The sequence below is a fragment of the Zosterops lateralis genome (genome assembly GCF_965231275.1).
Source record: "Zosterops lateralis genome assembly, chromosome: 8".
Classification (NCBI taxonomy): domain Eukaryota; kingdom Metazoa; phylum Chordata; class Aves; order Passeriformes; family Zosteropidae; genus Zosterops; species Zosterops lateralis.
In genome coordinates this window covers 21,490,320-21,514,485 of record NC_139768.1, presented here as the reverse complement: position 1 = coordinate 21,514,485, position 24,166 = coordinate 21,490,320, and the positions used below count along the sequence as shown (strand labels likewise).

The following is a 24,166-nucleotide window of genomic DNA, read 5'->3' as shown; positions in this document are numbered from 1 at the left end:
GCATAAAAAAATTTTCCTGGTTGACTGCCAAATACACTTAACATAAGCAAGTTCTTTTAAACAAATAAAATGATCAAGATAAGCTCAGCCATTCTAGCAAATCCCAGATTTGTGTTTCATCAATTAAACTCAGAAATAGCACTGCTTTAGCTGCCTCTCGATGTTTTGATACGTAACTGTATTATTTTGGATATGATCAAAACCCACAAGCAGCAGTTGCCTAACTTTAAAAGTCAGATGGTCCCACAGAAGTCTGTGGGACTAAGTTGTTTTAAATCAAGCAATACTAAGAGGATTTATCTTAGGGAAGAGACAAAAAAAGTCTTATAAGGATGTCAGTTCCAACAGCTCTGGTTATTAAGAATGATGATTCCGACCACTTGGAATTATGCTAGCTAACCCAGTAGATCAGAAGACTCTTTGATACCAGTGCTGCAGATCAAACCTTGCCAAACTTCAAACTGCAGCTGTGTTCCAAGTGGAAAAACTTTCTCCATCTAAGGCAGAATTTGGTCAGCTTCCAAAAGTGATTTATTCCTCTCTTCTTAATAAAACATCTTTTGCAGTTTCATGTGTGACTGACGCTGTAGCTTGGAGGGCTCAGGGTGTAGAAAAACTATTGAAGGGCAATTATCCATCCCCCCCAGCTGGAAAGCATTGAAAAATATTTGCATGCTCAGTGGGGTGTGATGAGACAATGGACACAGAGTGGACTGAGGCTGAGCAGTGAATTCTCTTACATGGTTTTACCCCACTGTGGGACTGGGAACTGCTGTTACAGTTACACATCCTACATGCTGGAGTGAATTGGGACTCTGATTCAACCAAAATTCTGCACCAATCCTCAAGAAATGTGGACTTTTCATTTAGCATAAGGTTTTATCTTTGCTTTCAAGTACTGAAGTTAGCACCCAGTATTTTGGGGGTTATGGGAGAAGGAGAAAAGATTTTTTTGTGTTATCAGAAGGCAACTGCTAAGTAACAGACAGTCTCAGCACCACTGGAGGCACCTAGAGCTCAGCAGGTTTGCAGACTTTTCTGGACTGTCAAGCTCTGTTGCTGGAGCTGAGCTATTTTGGGGAGTTCATTGCAGAACTGCATTGTTCAGGAATAAATGAAATAGCCACAGCTCCTGTTAAGAGTTATTGATGATAATAGCAGTCTTCCTCTCAAATAAGACCATGCAACTACCTTTATAAATAGGAGACAATTCATTTGAAAAATAGTGCATAAAGTCTAAATAGAGCTTGCAATGCAGGTACTGAGCCTTATGTGTAGTTTATCCATGGGCCACAAAGAGGAACATACAGAGAAACAGCTGTTGAACACCAAGATAAAACACAAACTCCCCTCACTTCTAAATGAATCAAATTTTATTTTAATGAAAAGTAAAGGTAGATCAAACAGTGAATTAATCAAACAAACAAACAAAAAATTAGAAGCAAATCTGATAGAACCTGAGTAAAACAGTTTAAAAACTCTCAGACTTGCTTCTATGATACTCCAAATTATATGCCACATATTATTCACTTCCCTGAAGACTTCTTTTGTGATAAATTCTGGAAAAGAGAAAGAATGGAATTGTAGAAAGTGAAATCTTATGACTTTAGTATGTTTTTTACAGAGAAATCTTTAAACATTGAGCATTTTTTTCTTTCTGAAAAAATTAATTAAAAAACCCAAAGTACAAGTAAGTCACATTATGCAATAGAAACTTGAAACTGATTATAAGAGTGACTAATGCAAATTTCTCAGGACTGTCATTCTGTTTGATGGTAGCGGCAGCTGTCTTCATCCAGCTCAATCAGGGAGTCTGAAATGAACCTTTAAAACCTCTTTGTTTCCCAAAAGGGACTTCAAAATATTTTTTTCTCTTTGTATTGTGGTACAGACTGACAATCAAGAAATTTGAAGTTAGGACTGACATTTAGAGAAAAACGTGTTTTAGTAAGTTTTTGTAAGGAATTTTTGAGTGGACAAAATAAAACACTAGATGAAAGGATGTTATTATCATCTTATTTCTCCATACTCCCATCTTCCATTTAACTGGCAGCTGGAGGTAAAGGTTAATTTAGCCCCTAAATGCATAATCTTTTGCAGCTTTCAATAAACTAATGATTTATATTAGTCTCTCCAGTACATCTTTCTTGTGCTAAAAGCACATCTTTAAATTCTTCTTTGTGCTTTCCTTTTCTGTGGAAATTATATTCCTGGACATTTGGAAATAACCTGCAACAAATGAATACCGGAGTGTGTCTGCAACAAGAGGATGGTCAGGCATGTGCATAGTATAAAAAAACTGCTTATCTAAAACCACTGCTAATCATCCTAAAGGACACCTTTAAAACTGAAATTATCAAACACTTAAAATACATCATGAAAATGACATACCATTTGCAGAATTTCAATTTCCGCTTGAAGAGTCTCACAGACGCTTTCCCAACTATCATCTTTGCATTTTTCCAATTCTTTCTTAAGTCTGTGTCCAAAAGCAAATAAATTTTCAGGGTCAGAGATCTGTTGCTGGGAAACTATTTTTTCAGCTTTGGTCCCAATTCTCAATTTGACTTGTGTGAGAAAAGTCTCATTGATCTATTTTCCTAGTCAGGATTTAAGTTTGCTAGTTAGACAAATTTCTGGACTGTGTTGTTTCCATAAACTGTGAAAGATACATGGCCTCATTAGTCATCATTTTCCTTATTTAAACATGTGAATTGGAATGGTGATACTTAGGAAGCACCATATGTTACTGTTCTTATCTTTCCCGGGTATCTTCTTGTAGCCTCTGCTGGGGACAGAATGTTGGATTAGATGGATGCTCTGCCTGCCCTTGTGGCAGGATTGCTCCATGCCCCTCCACAAACTCCACAACTTCTCTCCCCACTGCTCCCACTATTCCTCAGCACTTACTGTTTCTAAGTACTCCCCACAAGGAGTTCTTTAGCTTTTCTACAATAAGGATTACTGTTAATATAAATATTTCTCCATTCAAAAGATTTTTAGTCCTGCTAAAAGGAGATACCTCAACTTTGCACAGAGACTGTAGTGGTTTAAATTAATACTTGGTAGGCCCAGAGAAATCTATGGCAGAGCTTTCAGTAGTCTGATAAATACAAGGTGATGAGATTATACTGGGTCTTTTCACGGCTGTCAGAAGAAAAGCATAATGACATAGATAAGGTTGTTTACCCTTAATATGGTTTCAGGAAACAATCTGAATATTCTAGAACATACAAATAGACTGAAAATATTCTGCTTGTCATTAAATAGCTAAACCAATATATTAAAGCAGGACCTTGTTTCTCCTGAAGTTGAAACAGAAGGTAGCAATTTTTGATTTTATATAATGACAATAAATTATTTGACCTTATTATAGAGATGATGTACCTCTTTAGCTGTCCTAGTGCAAAGAGTTGGTTTTCTACACAGAAAATGGCTTTATTAAAAGGTATATCTTTAAATAGAGGAATAGCTTAGTCATTGCAGCTTTAGAATAATGGACTAAGACTGAACTGGAAGTTAATTTTGCTGTTCCCATGGAAAACGCAAATATCTTACCATCAATATGGAAAAAGCATGAGCTCTATATGCTTGCATTATAATGGAGTAAATGTCTCTTCTTTTAAAAATATTTCTCATAACATTTACAAGAATTGAAAAGGGAATTTTGAATGATGCTTTAAGAATGAAATTTTCACTGCACTGTAGTGCATTTAGTTTTCAGTCCATTTCATTCAGAGAAGTTCACTTCAAGGTCTAAGATCAGCTTGTGATCTTGATTAAATCTGCTTAACTTCATTGCCTTGTCTCTGCATTTTTTCTCACTGTGTTCTCTGCTAGTGTGATATTAGAACCCTAATTTGCTTGAGACAAACAAAAGCCCTACTTTGTTTAATTTGCTTTAGGAAAAGACAGAGTCTGTTGGTCTCAGAGAAAATGCTCTCCTGTTATCTTTCACACTGTAAAACTGTTTGCTACTTGTTACCTAAGAATGATACCAGTCCATGCTAGGTCATTGTTAGGGACAGAACAAGCAGAAGATAAGCAGTAGGAGTTGCTTATCTGTGTCTTGGGATTGTGAATTAATTTCTGTTGATGATGGGCTTTGAAGCTAACATTTTATGTATGAATTTTAAAATTTTATTTCAAATATTTTATAAAATTTTAAAATGTAGTGACAGCACAATTCTTTACATAGCATCAGGTAGGGGTGATACAAGACATTCCTTCAAATGTGGTGTTTAATTCTTACATTAATCAATTGATTCTGCTTTCAGGTCTTCCTTCTTTCTTATTTAGAAGCTAGATAATTACAGTATGTGCCAGGAATATTATATTCACAAAATAAGAGCTGTCTGTTAGGTTACAGTCTACAAAATTAATGCATCGGAGACGCCTGAGTTACTGAATAAATGATGAAGTTTTACCAGAAGGAATGTGAGACAATGGAACTATTAAAAAAAAAATGTTTAACCTGAAAGCAGATTTCGTTTTTTTCCTTCTACATTTAAGATAAGCAGGATATTCATATTCATCTTCCCACTATCAGATTGAATGTGCAAACCAATTATTCATGAAACTATACTGTCTAGATGGAAGGCAGGTTTTCCGTCACCTTTGAAAATGGAAAAAGATGTAACTTTTGCTAGAACAAGGATTAATTTGACAATTATACCCTTTTTATGACTATGAAAAAAGGCAGATCTCTTAGGAAAAATAATCTGAAAAATCGCATTACTATTTGGCTCCCCATGTCCTTTGGTTTTATTTTTAGCATTTTGTTCTCCTTGCTGACAATAAAATATAGCTTTAAAATAAGTCATTGTACTGGACTAACAGTGTCTTGGCAAGTTACAGTATCACAGCCTCTAGTGAACAGCTGGAGCTGAAATGCCATATTTGCAATAGCTAAACCTAGCCTTAAATCGAGTAGGGGGACAACAACATCAGCATTTTTTGGGTGCTATCTTGTCCTAGACCGAGCTCTACTATCAATGGCCCATTTTCCATTAGTCTTGAATGCTCGAAGTGACAGAGATGAAGAAGGAGGAGATCACTGAAGATGATCGATTTTGCAGCTCTGAAATGAGCCCAGCTATTTAATGTCATTGGCATTTGTGGTTGATACACATTCTTCTTGAATTTTAGCTCTATATGCACATGGCAAAGAGGAAAAATAATTTGAAATCAATACATGCTGGTATTATAAATTGAACTATGAAAAAATTATGTTCTTGTCAAACAGGTCTCTCTGCAAATCATCCATAGATTCAAATTACTGGATCAAGACTTTAGTATCCAAAACTTGCATTCCAAGAATAATTTTATGTGTAGAAGTCTTAAAGGAGAAATAAATTCTGTAGAAGGTAGGGTTAATATGTGACTTTAAAGTTGTTTTTTTTTTCCTAGTGGGGCTGAAAGACCTTACCTAATTGTTGTTGAAGTTGCAGAAGGAGCAGACTGTCTGTTAGTTATGTTTTGCTGACACAAGTACAATTTTTTTTCTGTATTCTCCTTTTTGTTTTTGCCTTCTTTATGACCACCATTTTATTTTTTAATCATAAATTTGAGGGAAAACATTGTGGTGTATTATAAAACAGAATTGCTTTACACTGATATACAGGGCATAGAATTCATGGTACAAAATGAAATTCCTTAAGAAGTTATATATAACTTGAGAGTAGATATCTTGATTTTCTGGGATTTCATCATGAACATCAGGAGATATATTTATCAATGTTTTAAGACTTTATTGGGACTGAAGAAAAGCATTATCAATTGATTGAGGAAGAGTGAAAATAAGTCCTGCATGGAAGTCAGTATCTCAAAATATAAAGTCAAGTACTTGAGTTACACAATTAAATATAAAAGTCTGTGCTTGATGGAGCAGAAGGATGATAAAACTAAGCAAGTGATCTAATAGTAATAATAAAATCTAGCAAGAAGATGAAACATGAACACAAAGAAGGTACTAGACAACATAACAATGGAAATTAAATTTAAATTAAAAGAAATTGATCTACCTTTAGCAAAATAAGGAACTTTCTGCTTTTGTTGTCCTGAATAAAAGATTAAATGTAAAATACATAGTTATCATTGATTAAAGCTTGCATTTTGTGAATGCTGTCAGGCCGCTATAGATAAGAATAGTCAGAAGCCTTGAAAAGTGTGGTGGTACTTTACAAATGCATAAAACATCCCAAGACATATTTAAGGAACATATAATAATAGGTGAATAAACATGAAAACGTTAAAGCACACTAAATTAAATTGCACATCGAGGATGAGATTTGCTTTTGTGCAGACAGCAAACCAAAGTTGTGTGGACTCTTTTTCATTGGAACTGTAAAAATGAGCTACATAGGAAAGAAAAGATAAACAAGCATGTATGTGAAATGAAATGTGCTTCCAGGGGTCAGTAAGATTCGTATTGAAAGGCAGGGAAAGTAAATAGGGGTCAACGGTTGTTCTAGTTCAATTATCTTGATTTTTCTATTGGACAGAGAAAATTAGATCTTAATCTGGGCATATTAATATGGGTACTCTATTGCTAAAATTAGTATCTCTATTATGTACTGCTTTCTTCATGTGTGTAATATACTCAGAACTAAAAAGGATTTAGAATTGTCCTTGTTTCATTCTGCTTTATGGGCTCTCCAGGCTCTGCTCATCTTCCAGGTTGAATGAATCTTTTTTGACAAGTAGGTGAGAGATTTGTACAAAGTATTCTTACACCCTCCTGGTATTTTTTTTTGAGATAACTCTTTCTTTTATCATGTCCACAGCTATATTTTCTTTTGATGTTTATAGCTGTATTTTGCACACATAGTATGCTCAGACCTCTCTGCTTCCAGGTACCTGTTATTGAAGTCCCTAACCGTATACAAGTAGATAAACTTACACTGTATATAATTATATTCCTCCTCATTTTAGTGACTCTTCTGCAAGGTGTAGAGTTTAATTGTTTAAGATGTGTTCTCTTAAAACGCTTTCTATTCTAAAGTCATTGATTGAAACATTAAGGAAGACCAACTGTGACTGTTGCTACCTTTGAGTCGTAGAATTTTGAATGGCAGACCTATGACTGTTATTACCATTACTCATTTCTTAACTTATTTTTTTTAATACGTCTTCCCTAGGTTAAGTAGTATTTTTCCATGTGGGATAACATCAAATACTTTATTAATGTCTAGATAGTTGGCATTGGAATTTTCTTTGTCTAACCTATCTGTTGTCTTATCAAAGAAAGGCATCATTAGTCAGATTTGATCTACTTTTTGTAAATCCATACTGCAATTCATAATGGAAAGCTCTTTTAACATAATTCAAGCTATAATAGTTCCACTAGGCACTGCTATTAAAAAGAAAAGCTCAAAAAATCAATGGGGAGATTGCCATTGAAAAACTCATTTTGAATGACATATATTACTCCAGAGACTGATATTTTCTGATTAGAAAAATTAGCATCAGATTAACTTGCAAAAAAAATAAAAGTTTAACCCACCAGAAGCATGCATGGGGCTTAGGCAGTGTGTTGTTTGCATGAACAAGTTGTTGAGCTCTAAGGAATATATTTCCTGTACAATTTGCATGAAAGAAAAAATTACTTTTTCTTTCCTAATTTTGGTAATGGAGTTTCTTTTTCTGGATTATGAAGAATAAGAAGGAATACTAGATATTTAGGATTTAGACATATATACAAAGCTGTGAACTATTTACAAAGTAAGCAGATTTCATGCATTTCCTTTCTGCTGCTTCTTTTTTGAAGCAGAAGAGAAATTCAGGCTTCAAAGCAGCATTTTATCCTTATTCTACCTTTTAAATAGGTTGAAAGATATCTATTTTTGGTAGAAATGCTCTGGTTTTAGTCTAAATGAACTTCAACTAAAATTATTTCTAGGCTGTTTTACTTAAGCCAACACAAAAATTTAAAATTAAAATGGAAAGAGGATAATTAATACAGTAATTACAATGAATATAACAGTGAACTGCCATAGTTAGGAATTTACTGGTATCAGTTAGTCTCTGTTTGACTCCTCCACTGTTCCACTTAAGTGATGTTATTTGCTACCTGCCAGGGAAATGGGACTCCAGAGAGCTGATGCCAAAGTTCTTCCCTGCTGTTTTGTGTTTGAGGATGGCATTGGCAGAACAGATGATTAAAACAAGGCTTTTGATCTTAATTTCAGCTCTCTTTGGGGGGAAAAAAGAAAAAAAATTAAAAAGCCCTCTTTTCTCAAAAATTTCTCTGAATTATGCACCTGTATTATGAGACTTGAATTTTCCAAGGTGCCTGATAACTACATCTGTGTTTAACATTCCAGTTCCATTTGGCTTTTTTTTTTTGCATCCAGCGTGTATCAGGCCAACAGCTGCTGGAATTACCCAAGTGTGCTTCTTATGACCCTCTGCAATTCTTTGATGGATCTGAGAGAAATTTTATGAAACTGCAGACGTGGTATGGGGCATTTTTCTCGGATCAAAGATGAATTGCTGTAATTTGAATTAGCTGGCTACGCTCTTCAGCTGAAACGCAATTTACTTTTAGATATATACTTAATTGCAATGAAGATTCTTGCCTTGCCAGCTACTTTTGATATTGATTTTTAAGCTGGGACTAGGGATGTGATACAGTAACAGACTTGCAGGGTGATCTGGGAGCTACATATATCAGGTTATTGATGCTGACTGTCTCTCATGTTTGTTCTAAGGAAGCATAAAAAAAAAAAAAAAGGTATTTTTTACCACTTAGAGTGGTGTGGTTTGCAGCACTGTAAAAATAAGATCAGATTTTGTGCTTATTTCATAGGGAAAAAAAAAGTATTTCTGACCCACATTACATGTGTCAAAATGTTATCTTTATGTGTAATAAAAATGATTTTCAGTGAGAACTAGAATTCTATTCTTGCAATAAACTCTGCATGGGGATAAAAACCCCCTGGTCTTGTTAGGCTAAAAAGGGCTGTTTCTCAGACTCACAAGGTTCAATCATATTGATTTTTACATGACCAAAATTGACTCCTGTCAATTCATATACACAAGTATATGAATGTATCTCGGGAAGGAGAACCTTCAATGATGAAAACTATGCAACCTCCCTGAGCAAGCTGTGCCTCCACATGATAAAAATGCTTTTTGCTTAAATTAACTCTAAATGCCCTTGTTTGAACTTCTGCTTTTTGCCTTTTGTTCTCTTACCGTGCAGCACTGTGCAGATCCTGGCTCCATCCTCTTGATGATATAGAGGTATCAGAGAGTGATCAGATACCTTCCAGGAGAATATTTATATGCTGCACTATTTACAGTGTCCAATACTTTAAATCCCCTTTCATTCTCTTAATTCAGTAGTCCAAACCAAGAAGCGATGAGTAGGCTTTGTTAAATCGAAAAAACCCCAAACAACTGCTAGAGTTGAACGAGTCTGATAAAGTTTGGGGTGGCTCTAAAGAGCCCAGCAGTGACATAGAGAGGTAGACAAATGAGGATTGCCTGCTTGGCTCCACTGGAAAGCAGAATCTATTAGTGCTGACATGGAAATACAGTAGCACAGCTCTGTTGCTTCTGGCATCTGAGTTAACTTTTTCAGGGCTATCTCTCTCTATGAAGCATTGAGCTTCTCTGATCAAAAGCAAGTGCAAGATAAAAATATGATTTAGGCAAATCTGTCCTAATTTTTTTCCAGTATCTGAAATGAAAAAAAACTTTCAATTTTAAGAAAATGTGTTCAGTATATTACTAGACTTCACGAAGGGCTTGTATTTTGTGATAGTGGTAATAGCATAGGAGCACTTTATATTTTGCACTACATGCAATTATCAAATAATGTTAGCTTATCTTGACCATAAAAGGAGGCATTTCATGAAATAAGAAAATCTCATCATCCTTCTTGCTTTGGTTGTAAATGACACTTGCTGATTTAGCAGTTAATAGAATTTAATACACTTTATCCACTTTTCCACCCAGAGAAAACCAAAGTATCATTCTGCAGAGCTGTGAGTTAATTTCACTGCACAGAAAGACAGACACAGATTTGATTGATCCCTAGGCATTAAAAGTGGCATTAAAAGGATGGGGATAAAATCTCAGTGGGGATTAAAAGTATGATAATGTTGGCTACTTCTGTACTTTCCACACAGGAAACCTATAATAGAAAACTAATTACACAAATTTGGATATTCAGGGGCATCATGGCAGTAAACCATTCCAAGGGAAGTATGTTAGCTGGAAGGAAGCTGACAGCCTCATGTATCACCAACCCCAATATATCATGATTGAATGAATAATGTAAAGGAGTGAATTATAACGTGCTGTCCTGGAGAATCTTTAGTGTTGTTATTATTATTTACACTGGGTCTTCCATGTATATTTTGAATGCAAATTTTTTGCTACTGTATGCAGGATTGTGAGCTAATTAATTTTTATGCTGAGGGGATTTTGGCCATGTCTCAACACCATGTAAGAGGTTGAAGAGAGTTAGTAATAGGGCTGATATATCATTTTCTCTCAAAAACAGATATTCAGCAAAAAATGGATCATTACCAAATCGTCTTTCAGAAAATTGCTCAGGGTTCTCTGCAAAGTTATAATTTCCCATTGAAAGTTTTCAGATAAAAAAAAATCCACACTATATTTATTTATTTTTGTCAAAGGCTTAGGGAATCTTTTGGACTAACTTTATAAAGAGGAGTTCTTTTACATTGTCTATTATTATTTTTAAATATTCCCAGGCACTTTCATCTGGACAATCATAATATAGGAAAAACGTCAATTCTCTGATATTAGGCTTTCTGCATTTGGAGATTTCAAAATAAAACCCCCAAAACCAACATTATTTTCTGTGAAGTGAAAACCTAATGTTTCAGTTCAGCAAACAGACAAGAAATGAATTGTTACCACTCAGTTCCTGAGAAGAAAACTTCACTGCTAGGGGAGACTGTGCAAGGTCTTCCATTCTCTCTTGGTTAAGTCTTCAGTTTTTTTTTTTAAACCAGCTTAATTAAAAGGCAAACTAGAACTCATAGCAGAGATCATAGGGAAAATAAATCTGCATTTAGTTGTTCCAATAGAGGCCCCAGCTACCCAAGGAGGTTATTGTGGCCAGTCCAGTCCACTGTAATGAACTCGGCACAGCCAGGCAGCAGAAATAAGTTTACCACTGGCTAGAGTTCATCAGTACTTTGTGCATCAGCACCATTTTCTCAAGACCTCAGGAACTGATCTTCCACATGAGCAGCAGCAGTTTGTTCTTCCTCTGGGTTTGACTGACATCCCTGCAAGCACTTCAGTTTTGAGTTCATTGGAGTGTGCATGTGAGAGTGAAGGACTGTAATCAACAACAGGACTTGGGGCTGTCTGATAAAAAATGAATGGTTCTTCTGATTTCAGAAGGAATATTGTACATGAAAAGTAAAATAGTCATTGTTACCAGGCCTAGACTGCAGTTACAGTCCTAAAATCAAATTAGGAACTAATCAACATGAGGCTTTTACCTTAAACATTCAGGATCAGTCTGAGGTTTTTCAGTGACTTGAACTTTTTCTGCTTCTAAATCTTTCGTCATTCTTTCAGCCTCTCTGATTACTTTCTCAAGGTCTAAACATGAAATCAGAATTACCCTATAAATATATATTAATCATCCATATTCAAAGACCTTCTACATATTCTAAATTTATATTTTCTAATATTTCTTCATGAAGCTCTTTGAAGGGTAGAGGTATCTAAATTAAGAAAATTAAATATTTTATTATTATTGTAATCACATATTGCAATCTAGAAAATTTCTTTCCTTTTCCCAAACAATTTAGGACCATATTTACTGCTGTTCTTAGCTCGTACTGTGACACCTTACTTAGATATCAGTAAAAAAAGATACTAAAGCACTCATTTATATTATTTTAATTCAGATTTCCAAATATTCCCTATTGCTGTGATCACCTTTGACACAGATTTTAAACAATATTTATGTTCATTTTAAGTTCTTTGAAATATTTAATTCTAGATTTTAGTATATGACTTACCAGCAAAAGCAGAACTTTCTTTCCTATTTACAGCTCATGATTCAGCAGATCTCTAGACCTCAGTATCAATGACATTTCAATTAAATCTCATTGAAATCCATAATATTTTTTGCAATCATGTTTAAAAGTGATGCATTACATATTGTTAAAATAAATTAAAATATTTTTACTATGATTCCTTTTGCTTGAGAAAATAAAACTGACAGAAAACATTTTTCAAAAGCATTTGTCAAGCCAGAAATAATTATCACAAGAAATAGTTATCAGGCACACCTTTGAGCTCACTTTGGAGAGTAAATAAATCCTGCTTTAATTCATTCTTCTGCAGCTGGAGTGCATTTAACTGAACATTTTTATGTTCCATTGACTCCATTTCTAAGAAAAAATACGTTTTAAATTAAAATGCATTGCAGGTTTAGCATTCATGATACAATCTTAAATATTCTTAACTACTTCTACCAATCTTCAGCTAGTCAAAAGAACCTTAAATATAAAACCAAAATAAACTAAAATAATTCATATGTAATACAGTTCACAGGAAATTGTATGTCATATAATGTATTCATAGCTATGAAAGAAAATTATTTTTTTAATGTTATTGAGCTGTTCAACATATTTTGTTGTCTGGCCATAAAAAGAATGTTTTGCTTTAGAGCTAACTCAGCTATAAAGAAAGGAAGATGACTGATTGAATAGGTGGAGAACAGACACCTCTCAGCAGGACAGAAAACCCCCCCCCTTTCTTAGTATTTTTGGTGTTTTATATACTTGAACCTTACTATCAGACAGCATCTGGAATTAATTGTGATTGTTTTTCTACCAACTGGAGGCCCTCACATAATTTCCTTGTTATGAGTTGCTTAAACTTTTCACTTCAGAGTTGTCATGGTGCCCAGGAGTGTAGCAAAGAGAAAGACAAGCTGTGCCTCAAAAAAGGTGCAATTAAAGGATGGAATTGAGAGGGCAACTGAACTTAGAGAAGAATTTTGGTCACCCCTCAGGTACTGCTGATCATTTAACTGCCCAGCTCTGCCTGAGTATGTAAAAATCATATGTTAAAAGCAGCACTTGACACCAAATACAGACTTTTCAGTTGTAAATTCAGCTCCACAGCCACAGGAAATAAGAAAGAAGGTGTTACCTAGAGCAAACTCCAGTGGACAGTCCTTTTTCAGTAACTTTACAGCAGATATGGGAATTGAAAGTGCTGTCACTTGACAGATCATGAGGCTGGAATGGACTTTGCAGGATCATCTAATGCATTCTTCCCCTGAAAGCAGGATCAGCTCTAACTCTTGCTTCTGAAAAATGCTGGTTTGGCCTTTTTTTGAAGACTTTTGGTAATGAACACTCGTAATTCCTTTGGTAATGGAATCTTCTAAGCCAGAGAGCTTCAGTTGTCCACTGTTCCTAGAAAGATTCCTAAGCTGTCAGACAGACTCTCCTTTATTGTGCTTTACACTTGTTGCTTTTTATTCAGTTCACTATTGGTTTAGAGAATATATGTATTTCCTTTCTACAGGACACTTAAACAATCTGAAGACTGATGTCCATCTTTCATCAGTCTTTTCCTTAATAGCTTAAAATGGTCACAATTCTTTCATTTTCCTCCTTCTCATGTGCTCCAGAACTCTGATCACTCTCACTGGTCCTATGTAGACTCTCTCCAGCTGGTCCACACTTTTTTTTTTTGAAGTAGAAGATCAAAATGAGATGCACAGCACTCCAGCTCAGAGCTTAACTGCCCCAAATAGAGTGCGGAATTATTTTCATGTGTTAGAGGTCAGAACTCTGTTTGTGTCTCAGTGTGGTGTTGGCATTCTGATGTCGTTGACTCACGTTCAGCCTGTGAACCATGACGACCCCGATTTCCTTGCAGAGGGGCTGCCCTGCACTGTCACCCTGTGCTCTGAGAGATCTCATGCTCTGTACTTTAACTGAAAACAAGTTACACTGTGGCAGTAAAGGCCAATCCTACAGGACATCTGTGTATACAATTCTTTTGAAACTAAGGAAATGTGCAGGGCTCAACTACAGGTGATTCTAAACTTAATTCAGTCACTGTGTGTGACCGTGAGCTCTGTGCTGGCTGAACTAGACATTGGAACTGCCTCTTCAGGTTGGCTTCTCCGCGCAGTGCTCACATCAGAAAGGTTGAAGAGGATAGGGAACAGAAGAGCCTTTAATTATGCTTGGTATGTCAGACCAGGCTCTTTCAGTTCAGTCCTAAAAGGAAGCTCCAGACAGTGGGGGAATGAAATTAAAATGACTGGTTTGCACAGCTATATTTTATTGGTTTGTGTTAATCCAAGATAAACTGTTTTAATATAAGACTTACCATTTTTCAGCAGAGCTGCCTCATTCTCTAAATCATTTATTTCAGTCTTGACTTTCTTTTTAATAAGAATATCTCTATTACTTGTTAGTCCGTATTCATTGTTAAACTCTGTAACTTCTCTGGTAAAATTATCTTCCTCTTCAGTAATTTTTCTCTTTGCATCTGCCTGAAAAAAATAACGGGAAGACTAAATGTTCAGGTGAAAAAAAAGAAGGTCTTTGTTAAGTGAGGCAGCCTGAGACATACTGTTGTTTTTTATACTTAAATTTGTAGTAGGAAAGTAAATAAATTTTTAAAAAAAGAGTAAAAATAAAGAAAATATTTACTCTTTCTTATAAGAATACAAAAGTAGTCTACAGCTCTATCATTATGCTTGTTGTTTTAAATTTTTTTCCTGTAAAGATGAAGGGTTCTATTCTTGATAGCAGAGCATTTAAAAAATCAATACATTGTTATAGACTTGAACCAGCAGATTTTCACTTCAACTCTTGTATTGACATTAGAAAATTCTGTTTAAAGTCACTAGCATACTACAGCAGTTCTTTTTTTTTCAACTTGTTATTAAACTAAATAAAAGTGGTTTTTAACCCTCTGCAGAATGCAGACATTTTAATTCCCTTTATAACTACCAAGAATGCTATTGTTGATAGAAAATCACAATTCAATATTCTGGGGAAAAAAAACTATTCAGAAGAGTAAGGTTATATTGAATTCCTTCTAAGAAATCTGAATTGATTGCTAAATTAATTCAAATTAAATGACTTCTATATACAGAAAAAAAGAACTTGCATATCAAACTTTACACATATACTAGGAATACTTTGGGTGATGCAGAAATATGACTTAGTTAAAAAGATACCTGCCTAAAGATTTAGGTTTAATACTGGTTTGTACTGAATGCTTAAAATTTAGCTCTGCTGATTTAAAGGGCAAATACATATGCAGAAAAGACTCCTCTGTGGTATTTCTTCATATGTGCAGATCCAAGAAGCCTCAACAAATAAGAGGAAGGCAATATTCAGGTTAGCATCTGAGAGAACTGGAAAACTTGTTGTAAGTAGCTACCTTTGAAGAGGTGGTGAGGTGTGTCTGACATCAAAGAGATTGTGTGCTATGGCAGGATTGCTAAACTGTCTACATTTGCTAAAATGTGGTGTGGGCCTCCCCGGGATTTTCCTTTGATCCTTTTCAGTATTTTTTACTGGGGATGAGGCAATCCAATTTAAGGCGAGGCTTCCCTAGCTTACTTTTACAAAGGAAATAATCTTGCAGAATTGGAGTTCAGTCATAGAACAGCAAACGTTAGAAAATGAAATCAAGAATATAAAATCAGCTTTGGAGATAAAATGAAGCATACACTACCTTAGATCACAGTTTAAATGCAAAAATGTATCTATCATTGTTACATATACTAAAATAATAATAATTTTAAAATCCTGATTTAAAACATTAGTTTTTCCAGATTTTAAATTTGTAAAGCTGATTGCTCTTGTACAATAGAAAAGAGCTGTGTGACTATCACAGCTGGAAACATACAATGACTTGAAGAAGATTGGTTCTTTGGTTAATAAGTTCAGCTTTTTGTTTTTCTAAGGTGTCTTCACGTTTCTTCAGAATTTCTACATTGAACTGCTTTACAGACAGATGCTGAACCTTCCAAAAGAAAAAAAAAAAATAAATAAATAAAGTAAGGTTATTGTTTTATTACACTGAAATTGTACACAAACATCTTGGTCTAGTTTAAAAAGAGCTGGCACAGCTGCTGGACTAACAAAAGCATCTTTTTTCCCTCAATAACCTTTCAGTATACTGCTAAGATTTTGAAAAGTCTCCTTTCTTTGAAAAACTCATTTAGTGGTCTATCTAAAATGGCATTTTCAAATATTCTAGGTTGAGGAGAAAATTTTTCCAGGAAAAATATTGACCACGTGGGATCCTTTAGCCAACATAATCTGTTGCCTGTCCTCCATCTCACTGTGTAAAGCTCATCAGGAACCCAACTAGACAATAATATCAAGGGACAGGGATCCAAGCATCCTGGTTTTGGCTGAATGACTGTCCATGTCATCCACTCTGCAGTGCTACTATGGAATATGCAAAGGAGAGTGGGATATTTTTCCGTGCACAGTTTCTGGAATTTTTAGCTGAGAAAGGTTAATAAGAATTAGCTGACTATTATTGACAGTTTGATCATAAACCCCCCCAAGCCCTAAACTTCGATTTTGCACACAGGTTTATTTAGAAGTTTATTAATTTTAACCATTAATTTATCTCACAGGAGAGTATGCTGTTCAACCACTGCATTTTCAAAATTTGCTGAAGACTTCTCATTTTTCCAGCCCTTCTACTGTATCATCATCTAAACTAAGTGCAGATACGTGGTGGGATGAACTATAATGATAACAAATAGGAAACAGCTAAGTGTTGTAGAGTCTTAAAGGAGGAGAATCATTTATTTGATAGAGTGTCAAGTTCTCTTGACTCAGAGCAATGAATAGGGAAAGCAAGTTAGATTTTACCACAGAGTGCAAAGGCACAGGGTAAGTATCAGGAATTAAACTGAATAGTTAGGCTGATACACGAATGTTTGTGTGTGTAGAAGCAGAAAAGACCAAATAAGAGTAGTATTACAGTGGTAAAAATGAAAATATTTTAAAGTTAAATAATGCACATGATTGTGGAGAGGGCACAGAAGAAGTGCATCTGATCAAAATAGAAGAGTGGAATGAAATGCCCAAAGACTAGGATGTGACAGTTAGAAAGTAAAGGACTAGATTTTTTCCTCATCCCTGATATGTCCAGCATGCCAAGTGAGCAGTTCATGCTTGGCTCAGAATTTATTTCATCTATTAACACAAAGAGAGTAGGTGGTCTTACACCACTGTATTTGTAATACTGTACACAACTAGCTTCAGTGCAGTTTCTCCATCTGTAAGTTCCCAAATTCATCTATGCATTTACAGCCAATTTTTTTTAAGAAGTCATTGAGCTACAAACAGCAAAATGCTGTAATTTGGGCTCCAATTACATGCTACCTGGTTTTACAGAAGAGAGGGGAAAATCGCATTTCCTAGCACTCTTTGATTGACCACAGGCAGTGTCTGTGAAATAGATGTCAAAAAACTTCCGAACTCAGTCTCATCATCTTGGTCAGGCATCAGCTGCTGTGCATGCATGTGGTTGGATATGTTGCTTACAAAAAACTGCAGTTATTTGGTGTGGGATAAATTGAACAGCATCAGCTGAACAGCATTATTTAATATTATTTGAATTACATGAACTATTGCAGACACATGTAAACTTAATTCCTGTACTGAAAAATAAATTACTTTAAATAATGTCAATAACTATATAATCTTTCAACCTAAATACAGTCTGATTGAAATGCATTTCTCTATTCCACTACTTCTCTGTATCATTTCCTACCTATGAATGAATCAATGTCAGAGTAGGCAAGCAAGGAAAATGTATTTTTGTGGACATCAGTGAGAATATTATTAATACTGGTCAGTAAAGCACATAAAATTTAATTAGGAATAGTTCTTCAGCTCTTCCCATTAGTCATTTACAATAATGGCTCTACTCTCGGGACCTTCTGGACCTACCACATAAACCTTGAATATAAATCACAATGCATCAGTAACAAATTAGTAGTAGAAACATAAAATTGTGATGTTTGTAAATAAACTTAAGACTACTGAGGACTTCATCTAACAAGCAGCATCGAGGTATAATATGTGTTGGATAAATAAGTTACTATTTTAAAGTACCTTTGGGCTCTGAGAGTGTGGCAGGCACAAATGTGAGTGTCTAAATAACTGCCTGCATGATTATAGTCTCAATTTGCAACAAGTAAATATTTGTAAATGAGTTCTAGTCTGATCCTTTCTCAGCAATGTTGTTATTTATATATATATGTATATATATATATAAACAGTCCTTTACAAAAGGAGGAGACTGTTTTAGGAAGGATGAAAGTCCTCCCCTAAACATTTATTTTCACAACTAGATGAGGCAATCTCCCAAAGGTTCTTGATGTTGTTTGTGTAAATGACAGGATCCAACAGTTCTGATTTCAAAGGAGGCTCCACATGCTTTCCTGTTGTGAACACACATTCTGTCAGCACAGACACTTAAGAGCACAGGGGAGGGTATTTAGACCTAATTTTCAGATGCAAGCAAATGGATTTTTAAATAATTAGCAACCACAGGTGTTATTGGTGAAAAAACTCTGCAAAACTGGTGGCTTAATCTGAAAACACATCTGCAGTTTGATTAAATTGAAAGAGTAATAAAATCACTAAATAGATTCTGAAACTCTTCTGTTTTGGACCTCTCTAGAGAAACACTTAGGGCTTCTAAGCCTTAGCTGTAAGCTCACAGAAACATCTTCAGTCTGACTCAAGATCCTGTGAAATAAACACAGGGAATGTTTCCATATATTTTCTGTGAAAGGCCATTAATAAATGGCATTGGGCTACCAAGGGGTGGCTTCTGTACACTGGGGGAAAGTGCTGTAACAGGTTGTAGGACTGTTGTAACAGGGTATCTCACACCGTGCCCCAAAAGTCATCCTGCCCTGAACACAGCCAGGGGCCAGCCCCACGGGTCAGGCCTGTGGGAGGAAGGATGTTGACAGACACTTTTTTACTACAGAAGGGCACAGGGCATGTTTCCTCCATGCTGTGCTACTCAGCAGGTGAAGCACACTGCTCCAAAGTGCTCCTGGATCTATTCCTGAAAGAATAGGCCGTGTATTTGTAAACATAATGTATTTCATTATTATGTACACTATAAATATGCTTCCTCACCTTGGCTTCTAAGTTAATTTTTGCAGCGCTCAGCTCTTCTTTTATTTGGTTAATTCTTTCATAACTTCTATTTATGTCGCATTTAGCTGCAAGACAACAAAAACCTGTAAGAGTATGTGCTCAGTTTGTAAACATCACATCCTTATAGAAACGTGCTGGGGGCAAGAACCAGCCACGCTGGCTCTGCCAAGCTTTCCCCAGGGAACTCATCCTCGGGAATGGGGAATGGGGAGGCCCCTCAGGATGGCACCCACGGGGCCGACCTTGTTGGATGAAGTTCCTCTTCTCCCTTGCCTGCTTCTCTGTGAATTGTATCTGCTGGAACAGAGCGTTCAGGTTCATTCCTGGCTGCTCCAGGGGCCCGTGGGCTCTGTGAGCTGTGCCCTCTGTGAGGGCCCCACAGCCCGGCCCTCAGGCCCGGGACAGAGCCTGGGACACGGTGAGGGGACACAGGACACACAGGGAGGGGACACGGCTGAGGGGACACACAGGGAGGGGACACGGCTGAGGGGACACACTGAGGGGACACGGGACACACAGGGAGGAGAGGCTGCAGAAATGGCACTGAGAGCAGACCTCGGGCACAGGGAAATGTGGGTGACGGGCTGGGGGAGCCAAATGGAAAACAAAGACTGGGAACAGGCCGGCAGGGAAGCGGCAGAGAAGAAGATATTGGGGAAGGAAAGAGCCAGATGACACTGGGTCACATCAAACATGGGCACACCTGCCAAACTGGTTCTGACCCAGGATCTGGGGAGTTTTAGTCTCTAGGAACATAAGCTCCATACTTGTTTTCTGTCATTCAGAAGCTGTTTTTCTCTACTGCTTCCTTTTTCCATGGAGTGACCACCATCCTTTCTAAATGTCACATCTGCTCAGCTTTACTGATCTTTTGAAGACTGATGTCTAACTTGAGAAGTTAAGAAAATAGGCTAAAATCTGCTATCACACAGGAGAACATGGTAAGGTTGACTCTATGGAATTTACAGCGATCAGATTCAGCTCGGTTGCATTTCACCCTGAGTGTAAAATAGGCAGTGTTTCTGTTTCAGTTAGTCCCAGTAAGCAAAGATCACAATGCAGCCCATTTAATGCTCTTCTAGAGCAAAGATTACAACACAGCCCATTTAATGCTCTTCTAGAGCATAATTATGAAAAAATTTACAATGCTCTGAGTCCCTGCAATGTTCTGCTTTGTCCATTACTGGATGGTACACCTGGAATGTAAGCACCTGGTTGAAAATATAATTCACATTACAGGGTTTGCTTTTACATCTTGGGAAGGATTGACTGCATTCCCTGCAGAGAATAACTATGTGAAGTTTGCCTATTTGCTTTGCGGCATAAAAAGCCTGGAGGAATGAAACTTTATAGATTTCCAGCCTTTTTAACACTGAAAAATATTAGGATTATTGACAGTCCTGTGTTGTTATAGTTTTCCTCTGAGGAGATACTGTCTTAGTATAGACTGCAGCAGCAAAGTTCAGAAATTAGAAAGTCTTTGACCATCAAAAACCAAAACAGTAAACATGAGAGTACAAACACATCATTAATGAAAAAGCTGTTCTAAGTTAGCAGAATGAAACAGAATTCTGGAAAAATCTTACAGCATTTACTGCTTAAAAGGGACCATGTTACAGCTGTTAGAGTGTTAGAAAATGATGTTTTTTAAAGGAAAAACTTTGCTCTAAGAAAGAAAATGTGGGTTCTGATGAAATTTAAAACTCTGAAACTAGCACATTATGCTGCAGGAAATGCAACTATTTTTTTTAAATGGCACAAAGTGCAACTGAGGGGGATGAGTTCACAAAAGTGAATTTAGAAAATGTTTCAGAAGTGAAGCTTCCTACCCAAAGGCCAAAGGAAAAGCAGATGAGTCAAAAGAGAACATTTGGTGATTGAGACAGTGATTTGTTACACAGGTCTGATGAGTCAAAAAGTCATTTTAAAAAATTCAAGAAAATGAACTGCTCTATCAGTGGATCAAGGAGAAAATAAAATGAAAAGCTTTCTTTGAAGTTTTTGAGACTTGAGTGCATTTCTGTTTGAAGCTGAGAAGGCTGCTGTAGGCTGGGCTAGAGTTCAGTGCCACTTATTAAAGGAACGACTGTGTTTTGTGGAGGGTGCTTCATCGCCTCTAATTATGGCAAAGGAGCTGCTCTCCCCAGAAAGAGGAGTCTGACTCCAACTGCACTTCTCACTGTCTGAGAATGACCATTCAGCATGATTAACATGTTCTCTTAGTTCTCTAAGAGTTTCCTTCAGAATAAAATACAGTGGGACAAGTATTTGACATTAAGCTTCATAGCTTCTGACTCCTGCAGCTATTTGCCATGTGCTTGATTTTCATATGAAAAATTACTCACAATAACTCAGGATTATGTAAATTTAACCACATGTGTGAAACTTATATCAGTGGTTTCAGAATCAGGATCAAGTCCACCAGATCAAAGGTGTGCAGTTGCTGGCTCCCATGGAAAGGGATGAGATGGGACAAACCTAAATGTTTCAGGATAAAAATAAAATGTGCATTACCTTCGCTTGACTCTAAATTTTGCAAAGCACAAGATCTTTGGTAGATCACTAGCTGCTAGAAAGGTGACTTTAATTTCATTCTGTCGGTCATATCAGTATGTCCTAATCTTAATCTATATCTGTATCTTAATCACTGTGCTCTAATCAGGTCATGTCTTTTTAGTGTTCTTCAAAATTACTAATTGCCCTTAGTAATCAGGCTGCTGTGCTGATAGTAAAGTTTCTTCCACAAGTTTCTTCTCTAGTTTGTGTGGGGAGAAGAAAAGAAAGATTTTGCTTGTAATTTCAAGGCATTATAAAAAAGCATTACTGTAACTTGTTTCTAAACCATATACACTCAGATTGTTTCACAAATTGTTTTTCTAAAAGCCAAAAAATAGAGGCAAAAGTAAAGAAGTGATAAGGTAAAAGTTAGACGGTGCAATATGGTCTTCATAAGAAATCACCATAAGAAATGCATGATAAGAACTCGAAATTGTAGGATTATTGTTACAAATAAATTTTGTCTTTTGGTCTTAAGCACTGTTAGTATTATTTTTTCCATATACAAACTACACTGCTTACTTTTGAACTGTTTTATTTATAGCAAACCTTCTTACCAACCTACATCTCTCTGGTCTTCCTTTGCTCTTGGTGGTCTTTGTATTTGGCAAGTACTTTTGTCTACCTCACATGAAGGAATAAAGTCAAATTGTTCTGTGGCATAAATTCACAGCTGTCATTTTGCATTCAGTGCTGAAGTCTTCTTTCCTTTACAGGAAATAGCCTATATATATGTGTGTGTGTGTAAATGTTAAAAACAAGAATATATATGAGAGCGCTCTAACCACTTGGAATGTAATGCTGAACAGCAATTCTATTGGAGAGAAACCACAAATAGTGAGAAACCCAGTAATTATTTATCATAAATCAGCATTTAAAAAATCACAGACTTATTAAAAATTGATTTTAAAATGCCACTTCTAAACAGCAAGGCTTTAACTCTGTTATTTAAAACTTTGTTGAAATTGTTAAAATTCAGCAAGTAATGTAACTTGGTGACATCAAATAAAGTGTTTCCAGTGTAAATCAAGAGCATTTTGTGTGCTGCTTCTCCTGCTCTTGCTGGCCACTAAACTACCCCAACTACTTCTGAAAACCCAGAGCAGGACAACAGAGAAGGGAAATATTAAAATCCAGTAATAACCTATAATTTATGGCCTATCTCAAATTTCCTGAGGAACTCAGGATAAGAACAGTCTAGTTTTTTATCTCTGGAAGAGTGAGAGCAGACTCCTGGCCCACAGGCTGGAAGTTCTCCATTTCTAGTAGAGTGCTCAGCAAGGCAGTCATGAATGGACACCCTGTTTCCTCCTCGCAACAGGAGGGAAACAGATTACAAAATTCATGTAATAAAATATAAAATAATGGAAAATAGAGAAATAAATCCCTGAGAAATTATATGGAAATGAGTATCAGGAGAAATGAGAATGTTTCTCTTTGCCCCAAATCCCTGTGAGTTCGTGAAAAGCTCTGTGTGTTTATTAAAAAATATTAAGCAGTAACTTTGTACTCCCCCATTACATGCCTGGCTGCAGTGGAGAATTAGTGATACCCTTTTCCACTTTGGTAGGAATGTAAACAACTTCACAACAGATGTTCTTTATAAGGACAAAGCCTGCTATTTGCATTGTGATATCTCTGTTTGAGTCTTATATCCAAGATTTTGTTTAATTCCATCTGGAAAGGCTTCACTGGATCCTTTAGCTTACTAAAGCAAAGATTATTCTTTTATGGGTTTAAATCTAAGTTTTCTATTTTCTTTGGTCAGAGAACACACCACCTGCTTTCTTTGCTAATTGGTAACTGTGCTGTTATACAGGTATCCACATTGTTCCTCTGCAGTGCTTTAGAGTCTTAAATATGTTTCAGTTGTTTCTTTTACTGGGTCAGAGTCTATACTAAAACTTTTATACTTTGCTATTCTGTACTATTTGGATAAGCAACAAATGAGGCTCTCATTTTGAAATATATATCAGAGCTCTTATTTATCTTGGCATAAGGCGAGTAACTTGCTTAATGATGAAAAAATTTTTCAGATCAGGACTTGCATATCACAGTACAAAACACAGCCTTGGATTTGGATTTGCATTTTCATAATAAATTTTCTTAATTATTTATATGGGAAATTGTAGTTTGCTTTACATCAATACTAGTTACCCCTAAGTTGGCACCAATGGAAGCTACATTCAGAAACATTAGATCCATGCCCGTGGGCTGAAGTAGGCAGCAGCAGCAACTATTCCACACTCCATGCAAATGCCCAGACCAAGAAGGTTTGAGGAAGGGCTGTCTCAGTTTGACTAAAACACAGACCCTGAATCTGAAAACTTGCTGCATTGAAACTTCATGGTCTCATAAAACCTCTTATAAAAATAAGGCCAGATGGTATTTTTTTGGTGACAAAATGTTTTCTAAGAAAGTTT

At 36.1% G+C, this 24,166-nt stretch overlaps 1 protein-coding gene across 1 annotated transcript; it reads right to left on the bottom strand.

Annotated features, from left to right (window-relative positions):
* Positions 1 to 1,526: 1,526 nt before the first annotated feature.
* On the bottom strand, positions 1,527 to 19,508 carry CCDC172 (coiled-coil domain containing 172; the record flags this gene model as incomplete). The annotated part of the gene is made up of 8 exons (XM_083867015.1): positions 1,527 to 1,559; positions 2,392 to 2,479; positions 11,490 to 11,592; positions 12,291 to 12,392; positions 14,356 to 14,521; positions 15,892 to 16,008; positions 19,167 to 19,252; positions 19,430 to 19,508. 8 exons carry the CDS (start codon positions 19,506 to 19,508, stop codon positions 1,527 to 1,529), a joined length of 774 nt encoding a protein of 257 aa, XP_083723141.1.
* Positions 19,509 to 24,166: the final 4,658 nt, after the last annotated feature.